Source organism: Pezoporus wallicus, unplaced genomic scaffold (genome assembly GCF_028554395.1).
Source record: "Pezoporus wallicus isolate ANWC-B61680 ecotype Strahan unplaced genomic scaffold, APGP_CSIRO_Pwel_v1 contig_9449, whole genome shotgun sequence".
In the NCBI taxonomy this organism is placed as follows: Eukaryota; Metazoa; Chordata; class Aves; order Psittaciformes; family Psittacidae; genus Pezoporus; species Pezoporus wallicus.
This window is the reverse complement of record NW_026641531.1, coordinates 59,937-87,251: the sequence shown is the minus strand read 5'-3', so window position 1 is coordinate 87,251 and position 27,315 is coordinate 59,937. Positions and strand designations below refer to the sequence as shown.

The following is a 27,315-nucleotide window of genomic DNA, read 5'->3' as shown; positions in this document are numbered from 1 at the left end:
GGGATAGGAGTAACGCTTCCTTCGCAGGATGAGCAGCACATCAGACATCTGGGCAGATAATTAATTTGTGTGGTAAAGATTTAAAACTTCCTCAAAGACTTTACATAAATTACAGGCTTATGTCTCTCTATGGCAAAGCCAAACTACTGAAAAGCACGGTACATAATCTTCTAGCAATCCCAGACTACAAAGATTAAAACATGCCAGTGCTTTGCATAACACAAGGCTCCATGTACGGTGCAGTGCGCACATGCCGTTTCTACTCAGACTCATGAATTCTAACTGCAGGCTGATACAAACCAAGCTCATTAGAACTTGTTAGTAAAAGAGGAAAAATGGCAGAAGTTCAAAAAGATGTAATCTTTAATTAGAATAAATTTTTTTGTATGTTTTTAGTACCATGCATAGGAACTGTGTGAAGAACATTCCATGTGCCGTAAATATATCCACGAGAGTTAACCTCGCATAATTCCAGAGCAAAGCATACGTGAAAGTAAAGCAGTAACAAGGCTCTCAAGATGATGAAAAAATCATCTAAAGGCTTGTAGTTGCTGTAAATCAGATACATACCTGCATTCCTCAACAGGAGTGTTTTCCTTCGGAAAAACTAGGGTCTAATAGCTTTACAGTTGTGTCATTGCCACAAACCGGGAGTTACCGTATCTCAAAGTAAGTTTTTAGTACCGATTGGTGAGGTACAGAACATACTCATTCTCCAAACCAGACACATGCAAGCACATTCACTAAACCTAAGCTCAGAAGCGTTTTGGCAAAGTAAACCAACAGCTAGAAAGGAAGAAAGAAAAAAAATACCAACTCACCCACTGTACTCACTCACACAATTCCCCATTAAAGGAAATTCTTTCAGGGCCTTCTTGAGTCTTTTAATCATGTCTTGAAACTCTGGCGAGCCATTGATCCCACAGTGTTCTGATGTGCTACAAGTTGTGCAAGCTGTAAGCAACAGGGCTGAACTCTGCACAGAGTGATACACCTACTGCACCTTAATGTTTACCTTAGGGGGTTGGTCCCAGGGACTTGCCAAAGCGCCCCAGGAAACCAGTTAGTTACAGCCCTGCCTTCTTAACTCTTCCACTGCCTCCTGAGTTGAAAACAGTTCACAGGCTGCTACATCACTGTTCTGGTATGACAGCTATGGTCTTAGTCATGTTAATGAGTTAAGGAAAAGCAGGTTCAAATTGCAAGAGGAGTTCTAAGAACTTTGACTAAGCCGCTGGCGAAAGTGAGTATCTCAGACCTGTATTCCAACCAGTCTTAGTGTGTGCATCTAATACATTTTAAATTGCAGCACTTGGGTGTCAGGCCATGAAATCGGTGGGGAAAAGCTTCCCTGTAACTGAACAGAAAGGATGGAGAGACCCAGCATACGTACGAGGTGCAGCGACCCACGAGCAAAATGCCAACGCATGACCGGTGCCGACAGAAGCCAGAAGGAACAAAAGGGGAAAACATCCTCACCCTGTAAGCTGCAGGAACTCAATTCCCAATTGCTTTTGCTTCATGGTGTAGCCTAAACAGTTAAAAGCAGCAGTTTTCAAGAGAAGCAGAGCAGCTGATAAACAAGCAGTTCTCTGAGATTACAGCTATTAAAGCCTGATCTTGTATAACTTTGTATCTGCTTGTTGATAGCAAGTGATACTTAAAGCTATCTCCTTATTTGGGATATTTATAGCTATTTTGCCAGGATGGATTCTTTGATGCCTTGCATAAGAGCACGTATTTAGCTTTTACCATAGTGGGTGCAGCCTCCTCTGTCCAAGCCTTGTTCTTTTCCCTTTTTTATTTCAAACCTAAACTTCATAGGAAATTCATTACCTCGGAGAACTCTGCTCACCATAAAAGTGACCGACCGTCCTTCCGATTCACGGCCCACTGAATTCACATGCTTGTCACTCACATGCACATAAGCTCAAAATGGTTTTAAAAGTGGTTTTCTTCTGTGGGGACAAATGCCCCCGACTCCTTCCCTCAGGCTCTCCTCCTCCACAGCTTTTGGAAGGTAGCCAAAAGATGATGTGCTCTAACTTGCCTCGGTCTTTTGGGAATAATAAGAACCCAGAGAGCAGCCTGTGCGGCGTGTTGATTTTCATGAGGACAGCGGAACCACAGCTATTGTCTGACCTGTATTTTCCTCCATTCAGATCACGCCTTCTCAATTTGTGTGATTCATAAGCAGCAATGAATATGAGCAGAGAGAGCAGAATACTTATAAGAAGTGATTCTGAGAGCGCATTCCTGAATTAGGGTCAGATCTAGAGGTCAAGCTGAGGGAGTACAGCTCCGTGCAAGACAGCACATAAATCCAAGTGGCAGAAACTAGAGACAGAAACAGAGGAAAGCTAATGTGGCCTTCGACCCAGCTGAGGCTCTGATCTCCTCCCTCAGTGGACATCAGCAAAGCAGTAGAGACAGTTTGAGATGAGAGAGCCCAACAAGGCAGATGACTCAGTTCTACACAAAAACATCTGTGTCGTTTCTAGATATGGTTAGTTTCAAAGAGATCCCTTCGAGGTCCCCTCAGGCCCAACACTTTTAAACTAATAAAGCTAATATAAAGCCTAAATTGACTGAGTAATGCTTGAGGAAAAATGCAGAGGTTCATGGCTTGGAGGTGGCTAAGGGCTCCTTACACAGGACCTTCTACCCAGAACAGAGACCACTTCATTCCTGACAAACACTAGGCAAAGGCCACGAGTGCCCAGGTTTCAGTCAGCGTACACATGGGTGTACGTATGCAGTGGCTCATGCAGTTCAGTTCCTCATCGTCCCAATCAGCCAGAAACAGTCATGTAAGAAGAAAGTGAAAGAAACTTCTCAAATGACCATCTGCAGTGACTAAGCCATCAAGTTTATTCCTAGTTCTTATTGATTCAGAAGTTGGATTAGTCCTGAAGCATGGGAATTTACGTATTTTGTTTTAAATCTGGTATAAAGTGATGTTTGCATGGATAAAGAGAGTACATTTGATAATCCAGTAAAGACATCCTGCTAAGCTCTTTAGTGTCAGTGAAACTTGATGGCAATGGGCTCCACAGATCAACTGTGCATTCTAAAGGAGACATTTGTCTTTATCCATTTTAAGTTCTTAGTCTTCCCGTTTTCCAGACTGTATCGGAGGAGTTAAGCACAATAATACATGATTTACCGTTCCTTAATCTAAACTTACAAAGTAATAAATGGTAAAATCCCTTCTGCTTGGTTCTTTAGCAGTGCTTGGTGTTTACAGGTATTCACATAAAACGTTACTAAACTTCTTGCTTAATGAACGTGCACGATTCCCACTTCTGTTAGCAGAGAGATGCACTAGAGAAAAATCCCACCCAAGCTTTTCATTGATGAAGCCGTGTAAGATAGATGGTCAATCCTTTTAAAAGCACTGCTGAGTGCTGCTAAGGTAAATAAACCTTGCTAGTGTCTAGAGAAAAGCAAATCAAGATGGATTTGGGGAGATGGGGGAGCTGATAGTTCCACATGAAGGCTTCCGTTGGGAATTTCTCCCCTTTCAGTAGACTTGCTGGAGCAAGGTTTTGCTTTTGTCCTCCAACATCCTTGCATCCTCCTCACAAATTTATGCAAGCCACACTTCAAGTGTTTTGGATTCAGGTGAGAACCTTACCTTAAGACTTACACAAGAGGTCCTCCAAAGTGGGAAGGACTTTGTTTTGAATGGAGCCCTACTGTGAGTTACAAGAGTTTGTTCTCAAGCAGCTGTGGAATCTGCAGGATTGGATCAATGACGGTGAGCAAGTGGAATGTGGCAGTGGTGGTTATTCCTGCCGGCCTCTGGATGCAATCTTGGTCTTAGCATACGAGTACATTTTTGAAGAACAATGCTTGCAGTTGTTTTTACTGAGTAATCTGTTACGACATCCGTATTCCTCTAGACACCCAGAGAACTCACAGTAATGTCATGGCTCCTGTCCCACTGACTCAGGAGAGCTCCATTCCTTACACTGCTCAGGCTCAGAAGGCCACAGATGATGTGCACTGTGGCACTCCCCGAGCCCCAGTCACCTATCTTCCCCCCCCCCCTTAAATAACACTTAATGTGCATAAAAGAAACTGCTAAAAAAAAAACCACTGAAGAAATAACCCATTTGGGACCTTTTAAGTCTTGGTGCTCTAAATCACCTCATTGGAACTGTCTTTCTCCATTGCCTGTATATGGAAATTCAGTGGCTGGCTTGGAATCTAGAAATCACATTTGTAATGTAAAGCAAACACTGCTAGCAGCTGTCAGCAACCTCAAGGCAGGCAGCACAACAAAAAGCACTTGAGATTCACTTCTACTCCCAAAATGCTCCCATGGCAGGCAGGAACTGTGCAAGTTTTTGGCCAGTTCTCTATGGGATTCTCCCATCACTCTCATTTATGTTCATTCCAGGAGCAGCAATCTGACTGAAGTTACTCAAGGTGAACTTCATCCTACAAGTGTGGCACTGGGGTAAGACTTGAAGGATAACAAGGCATTTCCAAAAGCTTTGATATCTATGTCCTCTGACAAATATCGAGCCCATGGAAAGTGTCCAGTGGAACACCCAGGAGCTATTTTAACAAAAAATAGCCTTAAAAGAGTGCCAGTGGCTGAGGTAGTGTGGAGCTGTGATGCTTTTAAAGAGAAATGTTCAAAACTAATCTTTAAAGTATGCTTAAGCATCTCACCCCTTTTGGAAGCAAGATACAACCACAGGGTAGTGACCTTCTGCAGCTACAGAACAACAGAACTCAGATGTATAGATTACGAGCTCCAATGCTTTTGACACAGTTCACATCTTTTTTAGGAATTAGATTGCTAATCCCAGCTTTAGCTGTGAATTAATGCTTTCTTATCTAAAGCAGAATGGAACCAATATGCAGACCTCACTATGTGAAAGAAGTACTTCAGTAAACATACAGTTTTATCTTAGTTCATCCAAGTCTGGCCCAAAGATGCTATAAAGGAAAGTTATGGCTGACTTGTAGCTATGAGAAGAAGCTATTCAGTTTAATACATAACTGAAATGGAAATGGCTGTGCACAAATCAGTTGTACCTTGATTTACAAAGGCACTGCCATCTAAAGCAGTGCTGAATGATGTTTCAGTTCAGCTCTGCTGTGGTTTATGAAGATAGGACAAGAATCAGAAGGCTGTTCTGCAGTTTTCTTTTAGGAAACATCTCAATCTGAGAAGGTGCTGCAGTGATCTCTCTATAAAGGTGAGGAGAAGCCTTTATCTTGTGAAATTCCAGTAGCAACAGCCTGATCCACTAGATAACAAAGCCTTTGATGAATCTCTTTTGTTTAAACTTGTGCTGTGTGGATGCCACGCTGTGCTGTACCAACCTCATCAACTACACTGAGGTAGGCAAAAATAGCACATTTTATTTTTAGAGATAAATTTTAGATTTTGCTGGGAACAACTGCTGCATCATTAACTGTGGTGCTCCAAACCCATCTCATTTTAATTCCAATTAGTGATGAAGCTGATGTGAGTACTGATTTTTAGCAACAATTAATCTATCCGTCTTGCCAGCACAGGAGTGGGGCACGAAGGAGGTGGGAGCAAGTGCATCTCCTGATGCTAATGCTGCTAGAAACAAAAATGTTGGTGCAAGCTCATTTTCTCTAGCTTCTCCTGGAGGTAACAGAAAAAAATGGTTCTTTTAAAGAGGGGTTGAGGGCACAAATGTCTCCAGTTCTTTAACTTGCTCTCTAAAGTTACCTACTTCTCCCCATTGAATTTAGGGTAGGTCTAGAGAGATTAGACTCCTATCAAGGGTTATTCCAGCCCTGGGTATATTCCCCAGTTTTCAGCCTTAACCCATAAATACTGGGGCACCCCCTTTTGTCATTGCCCACTCCCCTGCATTATTGTGGTCCCATACGTCTTGCAGAGATGCTTAACACTTACAGCTCCATAACTGCTTCGTGTTTCTGAAACTGAGCCCCACAGTTTGCACTGGGACTTTTTAAACCCCATTTGTTAATTTTCAGTTAAAATAACCCCCTTGACCATGAGACTGCAGCTCAACCAAGTCTGTAGCAACAGGCAGTCCTCTGAGGTTTTGGAGAGAGTCCCATCTTGTATCTGGGGCAATTACTTCAAATGTGAATCTACAGACACCAGCTTCACATCATACTATGATAAACACTATTACCACCTTACATTACAAACCCCAATGCTGTCCACCTCTGCCAAAAGGCAAACAGCCTGAAAAGTAGTCCTGATCCTCATCAGAATGCTGTATCAGTGTTCCCAAGAGGCGATATAAGTGATTTAATTACTTGCAAATGGTCACTCTTGGCTAGCCTGAAAGTTATTTGTCTTTAAGACAAGCAGCAATCAGTGGCTGGTAAACTCCAAACTGTGCTCACAAAGAGGATTCTATTAGTTAAGTCAATTTTAAAACCATTTTAACTAGAATTCACTGCAACTTTCTCGTATAGACAATGGAGAAAGAAAACTAAAGAACGCTTTGGCCACGATACGTTTTCTGAGGCTCACTCACAGCTCAAACTTCACAATATTTTTCATTTCCTACCACTAGGTTATTGTTATAATGCATTAAATAATGCAAGTTGGAAGCTGTTTTGGAATTGGTGTGTATAGCAACAGTGGAAGACATTCGGATACATCCACAGCTGTGGTCTCTACTCGGTGAAATGCCTATTCTGCCCATGGGACTGACTGCAACAAGTGTCTCCAGCCCTCTTAGGTTATGCACTGCCATGAGCTGCAGGAACTCAGTGGTATGTTGAAAACAATGCATATCTGGAAGTAAACACACTGCTTCGTGTTCAGAGACAGCCAAGAAACCATGTGTACCCTTGATAAGGGAACAAACAGACCTTTAAACCAAGAGGCAGACCTGAAACATTCAACTGCCACAGACTTCTAGGAGTAAAATAAGCAGCTACTGGCCAAATACTTTCACAGAAACTGAAACAGTGAATCATAGAATGGTTTGGGTTGGAAAGGACCTTAAGATCATCCAGTTCCAACCCCCCTGCCATGGGCAGGGACACCTCACACTAAACCATGCCACCCAAGGCTCTGTCCAGCCTGGTCTTGAGCACTGCCAGGGATGGAGCATTCACCACTTCTTTGGGCAACCCATTCCAGTGCCTCACTACCCTTACACTGCCTCACCACCCTAACAGTAGAGAACTTCCTTACATCTAACCTGAACTTCCTCTGTTTTAGTTTAAACCCATTGTTGCTTCTCCAGGCTGAACAGCCCCAGCTTCCTCACCCTGTCTTCATACAGGAGGTGCTCCAGTCCCTGATCATCCTCGTGGCCCTTCTCTGGACTTGTTCCCACAGTTCCATGTCCTTTTTATGCTGAGGACACCAGAACTGCACACAATGCTCCAGGTGAGGTCTCACAGGAGCAGAGCAGAGGGGCAGGATCACCTCCTTCAACCTCCTGGTCACGCTGCTTTTGATGCAGCCCAGGACACGGCTGGCTTTCTGGGCTGTGAGCGCACACTGAAGCCGGCTCATGTTCAGTGTTTTATCAACCAGCAACCCCAAGTCCTTCTCCACAGGGCTGCTCTGAATCTCTTCTCTGCCCAACCTGTAGCTGTGCCTGGGACTGCCCCAACCCAGGTGCAGGACCTTGCACTTGGCCTCGCTGAACTTCCTGAGGCTGGCACTGGCCACCTCTCAAGCGTGTCAATGAAACCACCAGACAAAACTGGCAGGCTTAACTCGAGCTCCCAGCCCTACTGAATGCAGTGCAATCAGGGGACGAAGTACATTCATCACTGAAGGCCTTGCAAGATGGAGATATTTTATAGATAATCTATTTCTATTATTACTTTTTTTACACGGTTTATTTTGGGAGTGCTGCAGTGATGTTGCAGTGTGGCATCGAGTTAATTTGCATCCATTGTGTTCTTGGGTATGCAGGATAAAGTTAGCACACCCCCTTTTGTGAGTCACAGACCTTTTCATTTCTGTTATATTTTTCAATAGCTGCCTTCTATTTCTGCAGAGAAAGTCTTTAGTTCCCTATAATGCAGGAGCCCTTTCTTAAACTGGAAATTCAGGGAACTGTATGTGATTCAATGTGTCATGGCTATTGTGACATATGAGTGAACCTGCAGTGCCAACTCCAAATACCAGCTACTCTTTCTAGCCCGTTTTTCCTTAACTTTTTCTGATATCCAATGTAACTCAAAGATTTTTAAAGTACGCTTTAAGTTACCTGATATAAATATACTTGATGTAATAAACCTCCTTATCCTCTCCCCTTTCCAGCAGTACATACAGGGCAGTTCACAAGGAGTAAGTGACTAAAAAAGATGGGCAGTACCTGGGGATTTTCTTGGGAATCTGAGGTGGTGATGAATGGCTCACTGGTTTCTGATCCAAGCTCTCTGCAGGCTTCTCTTGTGTTTCTCCTTTGTCTCTCGCTAGCACGTCCGCAATAGCGGATTCCACCCCGCTCTTGTTCTGATGCTCAGCCTTTGGTTCAGCTTGTGCCGGTTCACATCTGTACATGAAAACGATCGACGGCTTCTCACTGGAGTCTGACTTGGCCTCAGTGAACCAGTGATGACGCTGAACGGGAGGAGGGGGGAGCATATGTATAACAGTTCCATCGAGACCCACCAATTTTCCTTTCTCTCGTTCCTTCTCTTTGTCTTCCTCATCATCGCCTTTCCTGCGGCGGAAAAAGCTCTTAAACGATATCCAGCGTTTGGGTTTCGCATCAGCAGCTCGCCGCCCTTCCGAATGGAGGATTGACTCAGCCTCTGTTGACCTGGTGGGGCTGTTTGGTTTGCTCCAGTTGCTGAAATGCTTTTGCAGCAGGTTACTTGCATGATAGGGTGAAGAAGTGGACCGAGGAGGAGGAAATGGCGGTGCTTGCTCCGTTTTGGGACTTGTGGTGTTTGGGGAGGCTCTCACTGGCTTTGGAGAGTGAGTGACAACTGGCTGTGAAAGTGAATCTTTCTGCATCTTAATGGCAGTGTTTTCCACTGTCTTGGAGGACTCTATTTCAGACTGTGATGTAAACAGAGATTTGGGTCGTACCAGGGTGTTTTTAGTAGCATCTCCATCAGGGGGTAAGGAATACAGTTCTTCTACACTACAGGCCTTGGGTCCAGACTGAGGTGTTTCAGGAGGAGACTGGGGGGGCTGGATAGAAGCCACGATCTGTGAAAGCACCGTGCTTGCGTTCTCTCTGCCGCTGCTGCTGCCAACAGCAGCCTCTGGCTTTAGGTCTGGTTTTGCTGCAGGCTCTTGTGCTGTCTTCTGAACCCTTGGTGGGGAGCTGTGGTCAGAACTATGGCTTCTCTGCGGCGATATCTGACTTTTACCAAGGCAGCTATTAAACTCTTGGACCTTTTGAGCCACAGAACCCAGCCTGCATTCAGAGCTATTAGCCACCCCTTTCACTTGGGGAAGTTCACTGGGTTTATTTCCTATGGCTTCAGTCATTTTGCTTTCTGTTTCTATTTCTTCATAGGTGTGGCTTATTACACTGGTAGTTTTATCTTTGATGGAGAGCTCCCCACTGGTCCCCAGGAAACTTTTATAGATAGCCAGGTTATCATATGCGTTTGGATTGATTACGATAGGGACTTTAATGGCATTTTTGGAACTCTTAGCATAGGTGGGCTCATCATGAATGATAATAGGAAAAGGTGGCATGCCAGCATTGTTGTAGCTGTTGAATTTTATCTCAGATAAATTGGGAGACTTAACTGGGATAGTTTTGGAAGAAACGTTTGTAGCTGTAGGCGAAGTAGGAGCTGACTTGTGGCTTGTCTTCCTGGGGGGAACAGAAGGTCCTGAGCTGTTGGAAATTAACTCCACCTTAGGTATCTTCTGTCTTGGACTAGTGCTAGAAGTCCACACTTCTTGATACCTGATTGCACTGGATTTTTTCAGGTTAGCATTCACTCGTACAGGCGATGCGGCAGAGGATGTAATAGGTGTGCCTGGAGTTACTGGTGAGCTTGGGTTAGAGGGTGTATTTTTGGTTTCTGAGGTTTCAGGCTGATTCTCCTTACATTCATTGGTCATGGCAGCTGATACATCTACTATGGTATATGGCTTGCAAACTGGTTGTTCCATATTGACCACCCTGTAAGGTTTAGCTTGCTCTTCCACAGGCACCAAATTTATAGTTACAGCTTGACCAGCAACATCCGAAGGACCTTTATTCTCTTGCTTATCAGTCTGCACAGCAATTTTCCCATCCTTCTCTTCCAGTCGAAGTGCAAGGACTGCCTTGTGAGTTTCCAGACTTTTCGGCACGTTTCGGGGGGCTTTTGACACATCTTTCACTTGCTGACTGTCACAAAGACTTTCATATTCGGGTTCAATCAGTTTGAGGTCCTGAGGAGTACTTGGAGACAGCCCTCCATTACAGAGCTTCTGCGAAGAGCTGCTGGTCGTTCCAGAACGAGACTCTTCTGTCAAAGAAGAATCAGGGGATGTAGAATCAGAAGATATCATACTCTGCATGCTCTCCTGCCCGTACAGAATCACAGCCTCTTCCCCGTAACCATTTAAAATCTCATCATAACTGTCGTCATAATCTACTGCACAGATCCGCTGGAGAGACTTGTTCCTGAGGGGCACGGTATTCCATTTCTTGTCAACACCGAACTGAACAGGAGACAGGGTGTTGGCTCTAAAATTAGCAAAGCGAGGCTGGCCCCTCATGCGAATTTCCATTGCTAGCAGCTCCTCATCACTTTCATCCCAGCTCTCATGCTCTTCTTGCATGCTGCCAAAAAACGTGTCATCCTCACTCTCATCTCCGCTGGAGAACTCTGGGTAACAGAAACGTCCACCTTCATTGCTTATGACTTCAGTGCTTCCGCTCAGAATAACGCGCTTACCTTGTGAATCCTTCATTCCCCCCATCATGCAGCTTGGAGGCATCTTTCTGTCCAATGACTTCTTATAACAATTATTTATTCTCCCCAGGAAGGTTTCTCTCGAGTTGGTTTCACTTCCCGTTAGCTGAGGTGTGCTATCCAAACCCGCAATCTCCTTCAAAACTTCGGTCAGTCCATTATTATTGTTATTTGGTATCTTACCTACACCATCGTTGTTGCCATAAGGCCTATGAACATGGCTATAACCCTCAATTTCATCTTCGTTATTATTGTTCAGTGGTTTTTTGTTCAAGACAGCTTTGTTTCGGTTCCAACCTGCAGGCACTGCTTTATTCTCACAATGATCCGGTGTGCTGATCTCGCCACATACACCCTGCCCATCTACTACCATCATGGTGGGTTTCACAGCTATTGTGGGCTTCTTTGCCACGGGCGGTCGGAAGCTTCCTGTGTTTCTCCCGCGCTGGCTGTTGCTTTGGTTTGCATTGGCTTTCAGATTTGCATGCGAGAGGGTTTTCTTTTCGGACACGGGGGGTAACTGATGCAAGCTTTTGGGCTTGAAGCAGTTCTTACATTCACCAGGTTTCCAGACGTGTTCAGTGAACGTGCTGCAAGCAGACATTTTCCCAGAGCTCTGCGCTGGCTGCTGTGCGCTTCAGTGCATGGTAAGAGTTCCACCCACGTGTTTCCACTCTGTTCACTTAGTGTGACTCCTGGCTTGAGCAGCGATCATTCTGAAACACAGAAGAGAACGAGGATAAGAACAGGGAAAACACAGGCTGATCATTACACTTGTATTTTCTATGCTATGAGCACAAGCAAGCAGCCTTTTGCTGTCATGCTAGCTCATTTTACCTACGTTCACAAAACTATGCAGCTGACACGGAGAAAGAGTCGTAAATATCATTTGTGTCATCCGTAAGAATGAAAGCTTTGGCAGCTGAGCCCTGTACTACTGAAAGCAGAGCAAGAGAAAGAAATGGCAACGACTGAGAACTGAGAATAATTCTCTTGACTAGTTCAGGACCATTGACCTTTAATTTTGCACAATAAAACAAATGCTAGGAAGAGGATATAAAAGCACAGATTAGCGCACATCGCTTTCAACATAACCACTTGAACATGAGACAGGAAATTGAGAGCATGTTTACTCTCCTAAATGCAACCGAGATCATTTGTTTTAGCTTCAAATGTGAACGAGCTCAGCTTAAGTGACAAAATATGTTCAAGCAATTCCAAACCCTGCCATTTCAGCACTTTTCCCATCAGAGGCACATAATAACGGGACAGGTATCGGGTTGAAGACTCAGGCTGCACTGCCCTCCTGGAAAAGTCACATCAAAATGCTGGGGAACCTTCCCAGAAAGTCACTGTTTCTTCTCCTTTAGCTGTCAATAGCGGCAGAAACCAGTCCCATAGCCTCAAAACAAAGCTATGGACTTTTAGTCCCCGATTTGTTTCATGTGCAGCTTTTCTACTTAAGCCCTCCAGAAATAACTGAAAAAGAACTGAACATCTCTTTCAAAGCGAACCTTCTTATTTCCTGAACTGATCAGCCTGAAGTAAAAAGCAAACACCAATCTGCTGTGCTTTACAGTCATTGGAGTAGCCAGGATTGGAAAGTTTCATGAATTAATGTCTGAGGATTTTAAGCCTTCTAAGCCAAATCCACAAGTCTGGTCTCTTCGGCACTGTTGCATAACTCAAATTATTGGAGGCATTTGAGTGAGGTGAAAGGCTCCGTATGTCCACAGCTGCTTCTGTAAAGACAGGCGCTGAAAATCAATCAGTTGCTATTCTTACAGGCTTCAGGTGAAAATCTACTTGCTGCTCACACAGGTACACTGAAAGGGCATTAATAAACTTGTTCAGTTAAAGAGGCAGCTCTCGCTAGAGCTCGTGGTTAGGAACTCAGCAGCAGGATGCCTGTGCTGGAATTCACCATGGGCACAACTGGTTTTCATCAGTACAGCAAACAATAGAAGCCATTAGTAAACCAGGCACTTGTATGGATTTGTCAGTCTCCTCACGTACTGCTCTGTGTTTTGGCAAAGGGCTCTCCTGTGCTGCAAAACTAATATAGCAATCCTGTTCCAACACCAGATGGGGCTGAAGCCTAACGCTATTAGAGTATCTTCAGACACATTTGTGGTACCAGGGCTATCATATTTCACATGCTGACTAAATATGTTTCCAGACAAAGCTTTTTGCCAAAAAGCCAGTGCCAAAAGCTTTCTCTCTATGACCTAAGAGATAGAAAGTCTGCCAGATAGAGATCTGCCCAAACTTCAGCCTTTGTTTTATATATGCAGAGTGAAATGTCTTTGTATTCTTTTTGAGCTCTGCCAACATCTGTTGCTTCAACACTTTGCAAGCCCGTATATTGTAAGCAGAAAAATTACACCAAGATCTAATTCTCCTAAAATCAGAGAGTGAGTGGACACACGCTGGAATTCTGCACTCTGGTTAGCTCCTTTTCATCTATTTAACACATAAAAGGAGGGAAGTTACACTAATGAGAGCCTCAACTAAACGCTGGCTTTGAAAAGCTGTTTCTCCATTACATACAACCTCTGAACAAACAATGGGAGCAGAGAGCTTAGTGCATGTGTGTGGGTTTTAGGATTTAACTGGGTGATATTATTTCTCTGAAATGGCATAAACTGTGCTTGCTCTAGAAACTTCTCACAACCCAGACACTTCCATGGCCTTCCAGGCTAAGCACCTTCTGCTAATACTGTTGGGTAGCGATGAGGAAGCACTCGATCGCACACCTTTTCTGACTACGTCTTTATGTTCTACCACTGCCTGTGCTCACTCTGCTTTGCTCAGAGACACTGATTTGCCTCTCCCCCAAATGAGCACTGAGCTCAACAGATGAATGTGAACCACAGGACACTTAGCAGAACCACCACACAATGCTCCGCTTGGAGTTCAGACTATGGCACAGGCATGGCTCTGTGCAAAAACGCATCCCATGTCGCAGGAGCTCCACATGCAGCCATTCAGGTTAAAGCTAAAACCCACGCTGACATGTCTGTGTAAAGGCAGACACATATCTTCTACAGAGAAAAAAGTAAGATATGCATGGATATTTTAGGTCTTTCACTCTTCAACACCTAATGGAAAGGATTTCAACACAACCATGCTCTCTAACACCGTGTTTGACACAGTGAATTGGCTTTGGCACCTGCAGGATGAGCAGTTCCTGCAGCTGTACCGCAGGAAACACATACCTTCCAACAGGAGGAAATGGATCTTAAGAAAACAACCAAAACAATTCCCACTTCTTGCCTCTTCCATACTTTGGAATCAGAAGCGCTCCTATGCTGGAACAGATTAAAGTCACTGGGACCATTGTATGTCAACACGTGGGATTTGCATTCTGAAATTCAGGCACTTTCTTCATCACTGTGAAACTAAAAGGCATCTTATTGAGGTTTTCCTCTGCCTGTAGCAAGAACGCTGTTCCAGCTGCAGACCCCCTGTTGTGAGTCAGAATTACAGCACGAGTGACCAGGAGCGACAACAGAAATGAAATCTGTAGGTACTAACAAGATGTAAAGCATTCTTCACGGGTTCGGCCGTGGCTCCCAGCGCTGTTAACAGCGGCTGCGGCTTGGTAGGGGGCAGCAGAGCCTGCTGCAGGTGAGGCAAATGCACCCAAACGCAGCAAGAGAAACCACCCTCACATTGCTCCTTTCTAGACCCCAGCCCTGCTCTCCAGCACAACGGTGGCCAGCAGGAGATCCGGGCAGTCACACGTCAGACCTCTTAGGATTAGGCCTCTTTCTTAACTCCCTGCTTCCATAACAGCTCACACGATGGCTAAGGAACGGGGCTGCATGCTCTGCTGGAACGAGGAGTCCGGATGACAGAACTCACTTCAAGACAATAACAACCTCAGGTGTTGTAAATACAAAGAAAGCATTAATGGTAAATACATACTATCAACATCGTGCACTTCATCTCTATCTCAAAGCCTTTCATGTAAGTTGCTAAACATAACTATTCCGGATTTATACATGGAAACACCGCAGTGCTAACATTCACCAAGTGAGTCAGTGACAGGAACAAGCACAGACAGACAAGTTCTGCTCCTAATGTGGTGCTGCAGCCAGCAGATCGTGATACTTCATTCACTAAACGGTTGAGTCAGCACAGACAGTTTATTGGCTTTAAAGGCCAAATCACTCTTTGTGTAAATGAGAATAATGCTCCTCATTTCAGCAGATGCACAACTGCACACAGGAGGGCTCAGTCTGGCCCTGTTTAGCTGATATCAGACAGAAACACAAAGGCATGTTTCACTTTCCAGGTCAGAGGGAGGTGACGATAGGCTCAAGAGTTGCAGCGCAGAGATGAAGAAGTAATCAGCCGAGATATCCTCACTGCACAGAAATGCAGAAGGATTTTTGTTGACATCATCTTTGTTGAGTGCGCAAAGATAGCGATGAACACACATTTGAGGCATTTTCCTTTCTAAGTAATTTCAGGCTGGCAGGTCTCCTTTAGATGCATGCTGGCTGCATCACAATGAAGGCCTTCTCCAGTAATACTTTATACTAACGTAATCCAATTAAAAGGAACTTAATTGGTGTGCAACATTCCCTACAATTTCAACATTTTAAAAATGAATAGTCTCAGTAAGTACCAGATGGTGACATGCACTAATTAATCAGGCCTGCTCAATGAATGAGCATATTAAAATGAATGCACCTATTAGACATGCGTTTTCAATGCTGCATCCTGCAAAAGAGCTCCCCTTAAATGAACGCCTGCTATATTACAGAGCAACATGCACAAGTGTGCATTTCACCATTTGTACTGTAACATTACCACTTTGGCCTCTTCTTGGATCTCCTGATACTTGGTACGTACTTCCTTTTGTTTGTCCTCCTCCAGGGAAAAGGCATTTAGCTTTAGCATTGCTATCCATGAAAGCGGGCCTGTAGGTTTTATGCTGCAGAATAAATTGCACTGATCAGCCTTCTTATCAGACACCTGTCTATTAAACTGCTACTGAAGAACCCAGAAACCTCTCCCCCTTGACAGGCATGTCCTCAGACTGAAAACAGCAGCAATGGGAAGCCAACCTAGGTTTGCTAGGTAGGAATGCCCAACCACCACAAAACCACTATGGCTTCGTGGGTTTGTCTGAAGCACTTACAGAGATCCGGACACTCACCGATCATCATAAACAGCAGTGCGAGACTAACGTAACAAGAACAAAGTGATGGTTATTCTTTGCCAGGATCTGATTTCTGTTTCTTTTAAGCTTTAATACAATTGTAAACATTTTAAGAGACCTTTTGGAAAACCTGGACTGCTCTGACTTCACACATAACATCCTGCCTGGGTGGCAATGGGCGAAGAAATGCTCCATCTCCCTGCATGTCAGCTTACTGATGCAGGGCTGCTGAGCCATTTACCCCAGGTAACTGGGCCCACAAAGGAGTGGGATGTGCTCATTAGCGGATATTTTGTCCTTCATGCCATAAAAAAATAATTTCTTCTTAAATTTTACATCAGTTGTCCCACTGAAGGAAAGCAGCCCCCAGGTGCAGCTACCTGCAGCATCTATTAGATGCGTAGAATCATAGAACAGGTAAGGTTGGAAAGGAACCTAAGATCATGAAATCCACAGCCAGAGAAGCCATGGTCCCAGTCTGAAGACATGTGGAGAAGCACACTTGTTTGCATTCAGTACCCGGGAGCACTGTGCTTTGAACAATCCTGCAGCAGGTACTAATGGAATGTAAATTGAGCAAGAAGAAAAGAGAGAAAGACGCTATGCAGTACCAGAGTTTGGAAATCAAATTGAACGTATCGATGTAAAAACCCGTGAGCAGTGCCCTTGGAGGTCCCTGAGCACTTCACAAAGTTGAATGAGCATTTTCCAGTACCGCTGTTGTAGAGAGGAGCAGTGACTCACAGTCTGGTGGAAGATCAAGACACAGACTCTTAAGTGTGATGCCCAGTTCAGTCCCAGCACTCACATGAGTTATGCCAGGAAACAAATGTGGAAGTAACTCATGGCAAACAGCACCACGGACTGCCGCAGGTTTCTTCTCAAAGTGGGCTAATATTCACTAACACCACAGCACTGTTGTAACAGGCCAGAGCCGTGCCTGTGGCAGACAGCACAGATGGAAATTTCCATAAACGCTAGGCATTATCATTGCTGTTAAAAAAGCAAAGTTCTGTTTTGTTGAAGATGGGCTGGGGGTTTTTAACACCCAGTCAGAACCGAGTGCCCTGGTAACTGTCCAGCGCCAGAAGATGACAGCTCTGCAGAAAATGCAATGAATCTGCAGTGATACTGAGCAATGACCCAGAGGGAAAAGCTGCCAACTTACTTTAGAACCTCTCTTCAGCACCGTGTTGCTGTGCTGCTGAGATGGATGGAGAGGACAATAGAATCACTTCCACCCAAAGGACTGAGAGAAAACCTAGTTGCAAACTTGCTACAAGACAGCATGGAACAAAATCAAGGAAACAACTTGCAACTATTTCTGGTTTTAAGCTCACACACTCTCTATTTTCTCTCCTTAAAAAGAGTTTAAATTACATAAACATTTCATAAAACTGAGTGAGTGAAAGAAACCCTTGAATATGTTTGGGTTTTTTTACCTAAAACTTGTCAGAATAAAACATGATAGAGATAACCAACGAACTGGAGCAAAACCTGCCTAGGGCTACAGTCTGTAACGCTTCAGAACAAAACAGGCATTTCTTTCCAATTCACCTAACCCAAAGAGGTAATGCCACAGAGCAGGGGAAAGGCAAGAAATATCCTCAGGATCTGCCCAGCTAATCTGATTAGATTCTGCATCACTATATTGAGAACACAAGAAACAATAATAAGAACAAGCTCTCATAGCTGGTGTGGAGGCCCAACAGACCAGCAGCCAAGGCATGTATCTGAATATGAACTCTTCTGAGTTCCAATAATTAGAAGAGGTTCTTAACTGGAGAAAACTATTTAAAATATATATATATTTTTTTTCCTTTTGCAAAAATACAATCATCATTTGGCATTAATAGATTTGTAATGACCACATACGCTCATATTCCAGTGACCCTTCAGACAAGGCTGCACAGTACATTCTTTAGGGGTGCTTTTTACTTGCACAGAAAATTAGTTTTCATTTTATACTTTTTTAACAGCCCCCCCCCCCCCCCCCCCCCCCAGTAAGATAAACCAGACTTCGGAACAGTTTGGGTTTACCTTCATTCCTAAAAAAGGCTGTGTACAGCATTCCAGGCTCTAGCAGCACATTAAGGGTAAGTGCATCTGCTGACAGAAGCAAGCATGGTAATAATGATAACGAAGTAAAATCCCCAATTTGAGCACATTTAAGTTTCCCCCAACGCTATTTAAGCAAAATGATGAAAATTAAGCCCTTCACAACATATTCAAATTGCACTGCTATGCCTGTGCCTTGACCAACTGAATTATCCTGGATTCACCTCTCCCGGGCTCACTTGAAATCCTGCCCTTTCATCTTTTCTGCTTGTTGTTTAAGCACATGAAAACGTGCAGAAGAATAAACTTTAGCAAACCTTTACTGAACCTCTCCAGCATGAGTGCACAACAAACAAAATACAAATACCTGAAAAGTATGATACTGCTTCTGTAGTTACAAAACCCAGTAATGGCTGTGGTTAGCCTTCTGCTGAGCACAGCTGGAGCGTGAAGTAAGTGTGTATCATCATTGTATTATTGAATCCATCAATTCTGCAACTTCAGTTTACTTAAAACTCTCCCTTGGACTACTGCAACCTCTGGCTGCAGGTATCCTTATGCTGAACCCCTGATGCAGCAAAACCCACAGCTGCCATAAATATACCAGTTTCAGTTTAGCAAAGTAACTTGTGGGTAGCAAAATACCAAATATCAGAAAGGATATGAAGGATCTTACTGCGAAGCTGCCAAAGGCAAACAAACTCTGTAGTATCAGGAGCAGGCAACTTAGGAGAGAACTATGGATTGCAGAGGTGTAAGAGGTCAGCAACCCTGTAGAAGAGAAAATCTACTCCAGAGAAGCCAGTTCTCCCTATTGGACTCAACCCCCTCTACAAAAGCCTTGTGAATTGCTGAATAAGGACTTGAGAGAAATCAGTTCAAACCTAAAACCCCATCAGCCATTATAAAAAATGGAAATACTAAGAATAAATGATAAATGAAGACCAACAGCAGTAGGGTTGGACTGCATAAAGCCAAGCACTGTGGAGAAACCCAAGAGCCACACGGCTGAGCTATGTATGGAATTGTGGGGTCCTTTATTGGAACCAGGCATCAGCACAGCAAGGAGCTAAGGACAGTACCAATGAAATGCTTCTTTATCAAAACCTCTGTGAAGGAAACCTGCTCTTCCTCCTACCAAACAGTGAAATAATGGGCAAAAGAGAAATGGCACAGTTTTATTTGTACTTCTTAAGAAGTTCTCATAATTGCTCACTACAGGACATGCAAATGGTGCAACAGAATACACAAGGCAACCAGCAGATCATCTGCTTTCATTCTCAGAAAATCAATGACGTGATTTACTTAATATTGTGTTCAGTTCTATTTACAACACGTCAGGAAGAAATGCATCCACCACAAAAACATCTTAAGGGATGAAAAGCTTTCTGTATTAAGTGAAACAAAAAGATTAGATAGTTTAGCTCAGGATTGAGACAAGTAAAACAATATTAAATGATGCATCATATGAAGAAGATAGACCGTGTGTTTCCATTTAGTGTCTATCTCAAAAAAAAAGAGCAACAAACCCAATGTAGCATACTTAAATTAGTAAAAAGAAAATTACTCCATATAAAGTGCTTTCTGATCCAAGCTGGCACTGAGATCAAGAGATCAGCTGGATTAGCAAAAACAATCAGATGCTTATATATAGGATGAGACACCGAGAGTTGCATTAGGTGGGGTGAACACAAAGCTTCCACTCGCAGTGCTTACCCAAAGCATCAACTGTTAGAATTGAGAAGAAAACTTGCTCATTCACACTATTCTTTTATAGTCCATACGGGGTGTTTGGGCAGTGCAAAGGCCCCGGTACCAGTGCAGAGCCACCACTGCCTGGTGCCACACTGCCTGCAAGGGACCAACCAGCCGTCAGCCTCCTCATGCTCCCACATCCCATCTCCTGCTTCACCAGAGATGCACCAACGAACCACAGAACACAAGATGGTCCTTTACAGATTCCGGGTCTATACTCTTCCATCCAACCTGCATCACCCTTATCCCTTCCCACTCTGTATGGCACGTCCCTCTTGTTCAGGAATTTACCTATGTAAGCCTTCCTCTGGCAAGGCCCTTCTGAAAATCAATCCCTTTGATAACAACAGGATTCTGTTTTTTCCTTTCTATCTGAGCCTGCTCTTCACTGTCAGTGGTTTTAGTTTAATAGAGCAAAATAGCTAGATGGTGAAATATGACGAACATCTCATTATCTCCTAAAGCCCTTCTCTCCTCCTCCCACACTTTGTTTTATCACACTTGTGCCAGGCTTATACCTCAGCCCTGGAACCATCCTTGTTTTCATTTTGACTTTTTATGACTATACTGTCACATTTGATATTGGGCAACTGGGATCTTGGGCTATGAACTGCTTGGGCCAACTGACTGTGCCCTATGCCAGCACATCTTGCAATGATCCATGCAAATCCACAGCGAGGCATAAGGTGGTGGCAACTGCAGAGGTGAGGAAGCCAATGGAAGCCTTACAAAAGATGAAAGCTGTTTGGATATTGTCATGCTACAAGATAGAAAAAACAGGACAAGATGACAAAGGGGTTTCTCTACAACTAACCTAACCAATGTAACTGTTGAAGATGCTTATGTTACTAGCTTATGGTGAGAAATACAAAGGAAAATGAGCCACATGCTGGTATCTCTTGCTTCTGGGTGGAGCAAGTGCCTGGAAAGGGCTTGAATCTCTTTAAAAACTCCTTCAGTTTCCCATTCCACAGCAACCATCTCCTCCCACTGCCTTCCACCCGGTGCAATCATTTTGCCTTGTTCCTTGCATCTATGATCAAAGACAGACATTCTAATTGGAAGATCTCTCTGATAATCTTGAGAAACTGGCTACAGGTAATTTTTTGGCCATCAAAGCTGGTTCATGCAGCTTATTCTCACTCAGGCCACTTTTCTAATTAGCATGTCATTAATTCATCCCAATAAGCTGCTTTACCAGGCACGATGAATGCAGTCACAGACCACAGCAGTAAGACGAGCGATGAGCTGGAAGGCAGAAGGTTCACGCTATTACTGTTTACTAGTGTTGAAGTTAAAAAGCAAACAACAATGCTTTACAACACATATTCTTAGGCAGAAAGTCCTTAGGCACTGCCTAGAATCCATCCCCATAACATGGGGAGCCACCACTGATGAGAAAGCGTTGGGTAAAAAGCAGCATCAGAGGTGAAAGTCATTAAAGGAGGTGGCAGATACTGAAATTGGGTGCTTGTAGCATTCATGATGAACAAGAACTGGTTTGTTACTTATTCTGATCAGTAAGTGTTGTGCCTGACCATCTTTTAGGATAACACACCCCAGGACACCTGGATTGCGCTCTCTGCGCTTTCTCCATGCGCTACCCTGCACAGCTTCCCACCACACAACGCTGTGTTGGAATCCAAAAGGAAACGTAACAGAAAACCTGAATCAGATTTTATCTTTACATTCAGTGACTGTTTTTTGCAGCGAAGGATTTTGCTCACTTTACTTCATGAGAGAAGAAACCACCTTCATTTCCAAAGAGAGATGTTGAAACTCATCAACTACGTAAACCGCTGTAATTCTTACCCAGTGCTGTGAGACAAGGAAAGGGAAAGAAGGAATCGCCTACTGCTTCTAAGAAAGCTGACTTCTCGCAGGCAACACCTCCCCTAAGGATCAATGTGCTTTGTGGGCAGCAAGAGCATCCAGCCCCTTAAAAGCCAGAGGTGGCTTTTAGAGCAACCCGAAGTAGGGCCTGGCACACGTCCCCCCACTCCCACAGCCCCTTCTGCTCACAGCACCCCTGTGAGCCCGTGGTGCCCTCGAAGCTGTTCCTCCACCTACAGAGACAAGAGCCGCGCTGTCAGAGCACTCACGTACTCATTAACAGAGCGCTGATTACACTTGACTATCAAAGCTTGCAACCTTACACACGTGTCAGGACACAGCATGAACCAGTGCTGCTGTTGCACTGTGAGCAAGCTCTAGGAAAGGGAAGGAAAGCAAGAGACACGTTTGTTTGCAGAAGCAGCACTCCTGCATTCTTTTCCTTTAGCTCTTTTTCACAGGCACGCTTTCCTTACAGGAGCTGACTGACAAACACCCATTTTGCTACTTGTGCTTGAGAGAATCCTGACATGCAAAGCTTTTTCTCTCCAGAAAAAAAAGAGTGTGAATTTTCTAGTCTTGGACCGCTAAAATGACTCAATCTACAGGGACCCGAAGGTAAAAGCACAATCACACCCATTGGAATTCTTTACTTTTCCAACAAGGCTTTTATGACAATGTACTTTACTAGCACACAGGTCTGCTACGAGTCCATCACTGTACAGGAATGGACCACACAATTGGGCAATTGCATTCTGTTGCTACCAACCTGAATAAAATACAAAAGGCTGCTATTGCCTGCCCTTGTGGAGGGCCTGGAGGGAGGTTTTTTCCTGCTGTATGCAACACATTGCCATTTGAACTGAACTAAACAGTGATAAGAACTAGGCTAAGAGAAACAGAGAGACCAAGACCTACTCCCCCATATCCATGTAAGGAACAAGTTGCAAGGCAGCAGCAATACCCTTTCCATGGCTCCCTGCTGAGGTCCTGGGCTCACTCTTTATAGACAGGCCAGAGATAATATCAATCATATCAATCAAATAGGGAAAACTGCTCAGGAATCTAAATCATGCTTCCCCAATACTGCTTCATCAACCCTATGCACAAGAAGGTGATGTACGTACCAGGATTCCCAAGTATGGTCCACAGAAGGGACTAAATGCTCACTGTAGTACTTAATCTTGCAATTTATACAGGAAAAGAAAATCTGTACAGCAGACTTCAAAGTTATGGGCTCAAACTCAGCTTAATAATACATAATGGCATATGTTATGGCTATTTAAACAGTACATGGGATCCCAACTGTTAGTGAAATCATGAACTGCAATGGTAATTACAGCAGCTACGCAACACAGTGTTACTCCTGACCCCATACTTTAGTACTATTGGGTCTACTTTGCCTTTTCTAATAGAAAGGGCAAATAGAGCTTTTAGTCTTGTCTGTAACACAAGCTGCTCACACCTTTAATGACTGGTGACTCTTGAGAACTGTTACTAGCACCCTTGGACTGTTGCTCTCCAAAAGACAGCACAGCATTCCTGGAGCTTCATACCAGCGACAAACACAATGGAAACAACCCCTTCCTACTCGTGAAATCGATCCCTCTGCATGTGGAGCCCAGGCACTCTCCTTTTCAGTCCTGAACTCATGCTAACGGGGTGGTCATGACTTGCACAAGCTTCTGAGGGTCTTCACTTCTCTCAGTGGAGTCAGGCAAGCCTGGCCTAAACTCTTTATTCCCACTTTACAATTGCCCATAATAAATACGAGTTACTTGCTCAAGCCTTTGTTCAGAGCAATCAGTGAGCACCTCTGCCTGCAGACTTCCTGCTCGCTCTATTTGCATTCCCCTGCAGACGACTCCTGAAGAAACCTTGACTAATTTTAGGCAAAGATTAACCCGTAGCATTCCATGCTACCTCAGTAACAACCTCCTGCTTACAATCAGTTTCAGACCCACCACCTATAGCCAGGCCTAACCCACATGACATACACTGCATTGTCATCATTGCAGTTTCTTGATAACATATCAAGAATGAAATTAAAACATGCAGTATTTAAAAGTTCATTGAGCCTTTTCTCGACTTGTTAATGAAGAGATAGATACCTGTTCACAGCTCACTAAAACTCAGCATCTGGAAAGAAGATATAGGCCTGAGGAAGAAAACGTGGTTTTGCAAATGCAACAAACGGGCCTTATTTTAAAGCTATTTTCGGAAGCAAAGCTCTTGGTTTGCAATAGCACTGGGCAGATATTCCATAGAAAAACCCACTCCCAGTAACTCACATTAAAAATCCAAGGTTTAAATTTTCAGATTTCCACAGAGATTTGCAGAAATGTTTTTTGGCATCACCAGAAAATGAATCCTCCTCACGCCACCTCCTAGGGCTGGTTTAGGTTACTCCTACTCAAATCATTTCTCATGTAACAATCACTTGTCAGCTTTTTTAAGTCAGCTGCTCTAAAAAGCCTTTTGTTGAAAGCAAGGATGTTAACAGTGATCCCAAAGCTTTAATTTTCATAGAAATTGCTGTATGTCAAGCTCGATAAAGGCAGCAGAACCGTGCTTGGATGCTACAATGCAGCATGTAAAAAAAGAAATCATGAAAGTCAATAGTAGGAGATTTATCAGCTGCTTATCAAGTCTGAATGCACTTGTAGGGCTTGGCCCCTCTGCTGCTTCATACAAATACACTGGGAAACTGAAGCATATTTGCTCTGCACTGTGCAGGTTTTCAAAACTCATATTAATACCAGAGGTTTTGCTACATAAAAGTACTTTTTCTCCTTTTTTTCTGCAGAGAGCAAAATAATTTCCTTACTGCCATATGGCACTGAAGGAACAGGAAGACTGGAGAGAAATGTGGAAGGACACACAGAAACCAAGGGCATTTCTCAGAGCAGACTGGTTATAAAGAGCAGCTGCATATAACCTCTTATTTACCTCCACCTCTGGCTCTGCCAAAGCAAGATGCTGCCCTGTGCTCCCCCGCTGTGGTAGACCCTAGCTCTCTTCAACCTGCAGGTGCCAGGGTGCAGCACCACAGCCCATCACAGCGGTGCTTCTGCTCCCGACTGCCCCTCTGCTGCCAACCCCAGTGCACTTTGCCAAGTGCAGCTCAGTACCAGCCTCCTGCACTGCTGCTCCAGCACAGAACGCTTCCAAGTCTGCGGTTATTCAACATGATTAATGAAAGGACGGGTTTGTAATGCTAATTAGCATTGTGTAGTCAGAAGATAGACTGCAGGCCTGTATCTCTCACATCCTATGTTCAATTTGTTCGCCAGACATAAAAGACTGGTACATTAACCATGGCTTATTTCCACATTTCTCTTTTCAGAGAAGGCTGGCTGAACTGTAACGCACAGAGATAGGCTGAAACACTCAGCAGATGATTTTACTTAAATCTCAAGTAAGACAAATTAGACAAGATCTTCAATCACTGCCTTGGGATGTGTGGGCGATGGATTACATTTTACAAGGAACAGCATTTGGGAAGATTCAGTTTTCACTCTTCAGCCACTGTACTCTTTTAATGACATGCTAAAGTTGGAGAAAGAAGAAGTGGAAAGGAAAAGAGCAGAAGACAGACTTCACAGAGATAATGAGATGGCTGCTTGCTGAAAGCGGGCAACATCATCTTTAATGTCTGCTAAGGAAAGGAAAAAGCAAATTCCTCACACTGCCCAGTGCCTTCCCTTTCAGCAATGAGCCCTTCTGCATTAACCAGTTTTAAGATACGAAGCTCTAGCAGCAAGTTCACTGCTTGAGGGAGGGGTTTTATTTCACAGGGTGTGATGGACGGCCCAGTTTAATTAATTCTGCCTCAAATCTCTGTGAACCCTTAACAGAGCAGGATCCACAGACAAACGAGAGTCTCAAAACAGGTCCCTCCACCCTTACTGCTTGGTTTGCCTCTTCATTTCCTGGTGCACACTTTGCTTTTACACTCTGAAAGTAAAGTGTAAAGAAATGAGGAAGAGCTGTCAAACTCTTTTTCCAGGTCCAATTTTAATCTTCCCCATGAAGAACGTGACCCAAAATCTCTTGCAGTTATTATTGTCCAAGGTTTGTATTCTTTTTAGGCTGCTTGAGTGGATTTGGTAAGTTAGAAACAAATAAAATCTTTGTTTTCTGGTAGCTGCAAACACTGGATCGTTACATTCAGCATTACTACTGCTGCTATACATACTCAGATAACAGGGGAGCACAAGCTTTTCCCACAGTAGTAACCAAGCTGCAAATCTTACATGTTCCAAGGTAATGTTTCATGTTCATCAGGTGCCTGCCTTCAAAGTTTTGCATAGCTCAAGCACAACTGAGAGTATTATTTTCCTTCAAAACTATTTTAATAGAGAGGGATAAAGGCAATGCTGCAAATATGCAGCTGCAATGGAAATGAAACCTGCTTGTTGATGCTGTCTCCTTCACTTCTCCTTTTCCAGTCATGAAAGTGATTCTGAAAAGATAGACATCACTATCTGAAAGTCAAATATAGTAGTTTTGTAGAGGTTAAAGTCACATAAATAGTGCCACCTTTAAGAATACACCAGTAGAGCTCGCACATCTTAGTGGCAGAGAAGTGTATGTTACACGTACTTACAAACACACAAGAAAGGAAGACATTTCAATGTCGGTGTATTTCTGAGATCTTCATGCTGAGATCTGCACAAGATGTACGCATCGTGACCAGGTAGAAGACAACAGAAAAAAACAGTACTAGTAATGAATCCCAGGGAAAATTCATGCAGAGGAATTACCCCAGAGAAAGCCATAAACCTACGGAATGTTTAAAACATCTCCATAGAATCCAGTCTATCAGCAGAGCTCGCAATGACACACTAAACCCCAGTCAGATACTCCTGGGTACCTACTATAGCTGACTCCATAGGAGATGAGACGGCTTTGCCCACAGCAGTGGTTTTAGAAGCGATTCCCACTGCTGCCTTCACAGTGGGTCTGCTGCACCACCACACCATTTGGAATGTTCAAAGCAATGTTTCAGCCCGTGGTGAAGGTAAGCAGTAAGGGTGGGCTGCTGCAGTGCTTTGGCTGGTGTGAGCAGCTGAAGGAGGTTCCTGTTGGTGTAGTATTTACTTGTGTTCATACAGGCCTACACATCAGGTAACTTTCCAATGAATAACTTCCAATGCAGAAAATACTACCCAGCTTTTAAATAGCCACAGTAAACCTGCAATTAATAGAGTAACTTTGTGGACATGAGCACATGCAATTTATAGCAATTTCTTTACTTTATAGAGGAGGAGGGTAGGAGTTATAATACATAATATTATGAGCAAGGAACTTCCAAACCCAGTTCTAAAACAATCTTCAGCTTCGATAAATCCAGCTTTATCCTCCACTCCCTTTTGCCTAAAGTCTTTCTTCTTTCTCCTGTCATCAGACTGCTCATCTACTTAATCTGATCTAAATGCTTTAAGGATGTCAAAGGGATAAATACTGCGATTAACAGCGCCGAGTTTCCATTTGCTTTTTAGAAATGGGTGCCTTAGACTCTGAGGCATTACACACATTGTCAGTATTCACGGGATGCACTGTTACCAAGAGACAATACGCAGAGGAACAAGTGGAGACTAAAACAGTTTTTGCAT

At 43.7% G+C, this 27,315-nt stretch overlaps 1 protein-coding gene across 4 annotated transcripts in view; it reads right to left on the bottom strand.

Moving 5' to 3' along the window:
• Nucleotides 1–27,315, bottom strand: part of PEAK1 (pseudopodium enriched atypical kinase 1) — a 110,222-nt gene that overhangs the window by 22,981 nt on the left and 59,926 nt on the right. For 3 of the 4 annotated variants that reach the window (XM_057424160.1, XM_057424161.1, XM_057424162.1), the window contains 2 exons: nt 8,319–11,594; nt 822–938 (listed from right to left, as the gene is read on the bottom strand). In XM_057424160.1, coding sequence (XP_057280143.1) covers nt 822–938; nt 8,319–11,482 — 3,281 coding nt within the window. In that variant the 5' untranslated portion in view covers nt 11,483–11,594. The remainder of the gene's footprint in view (nt 1–821; nt 939–8,318; nt 11,595–27,315) is intronic. The other variant, XM_057424163.1, reaches the window with a different exon arrangement.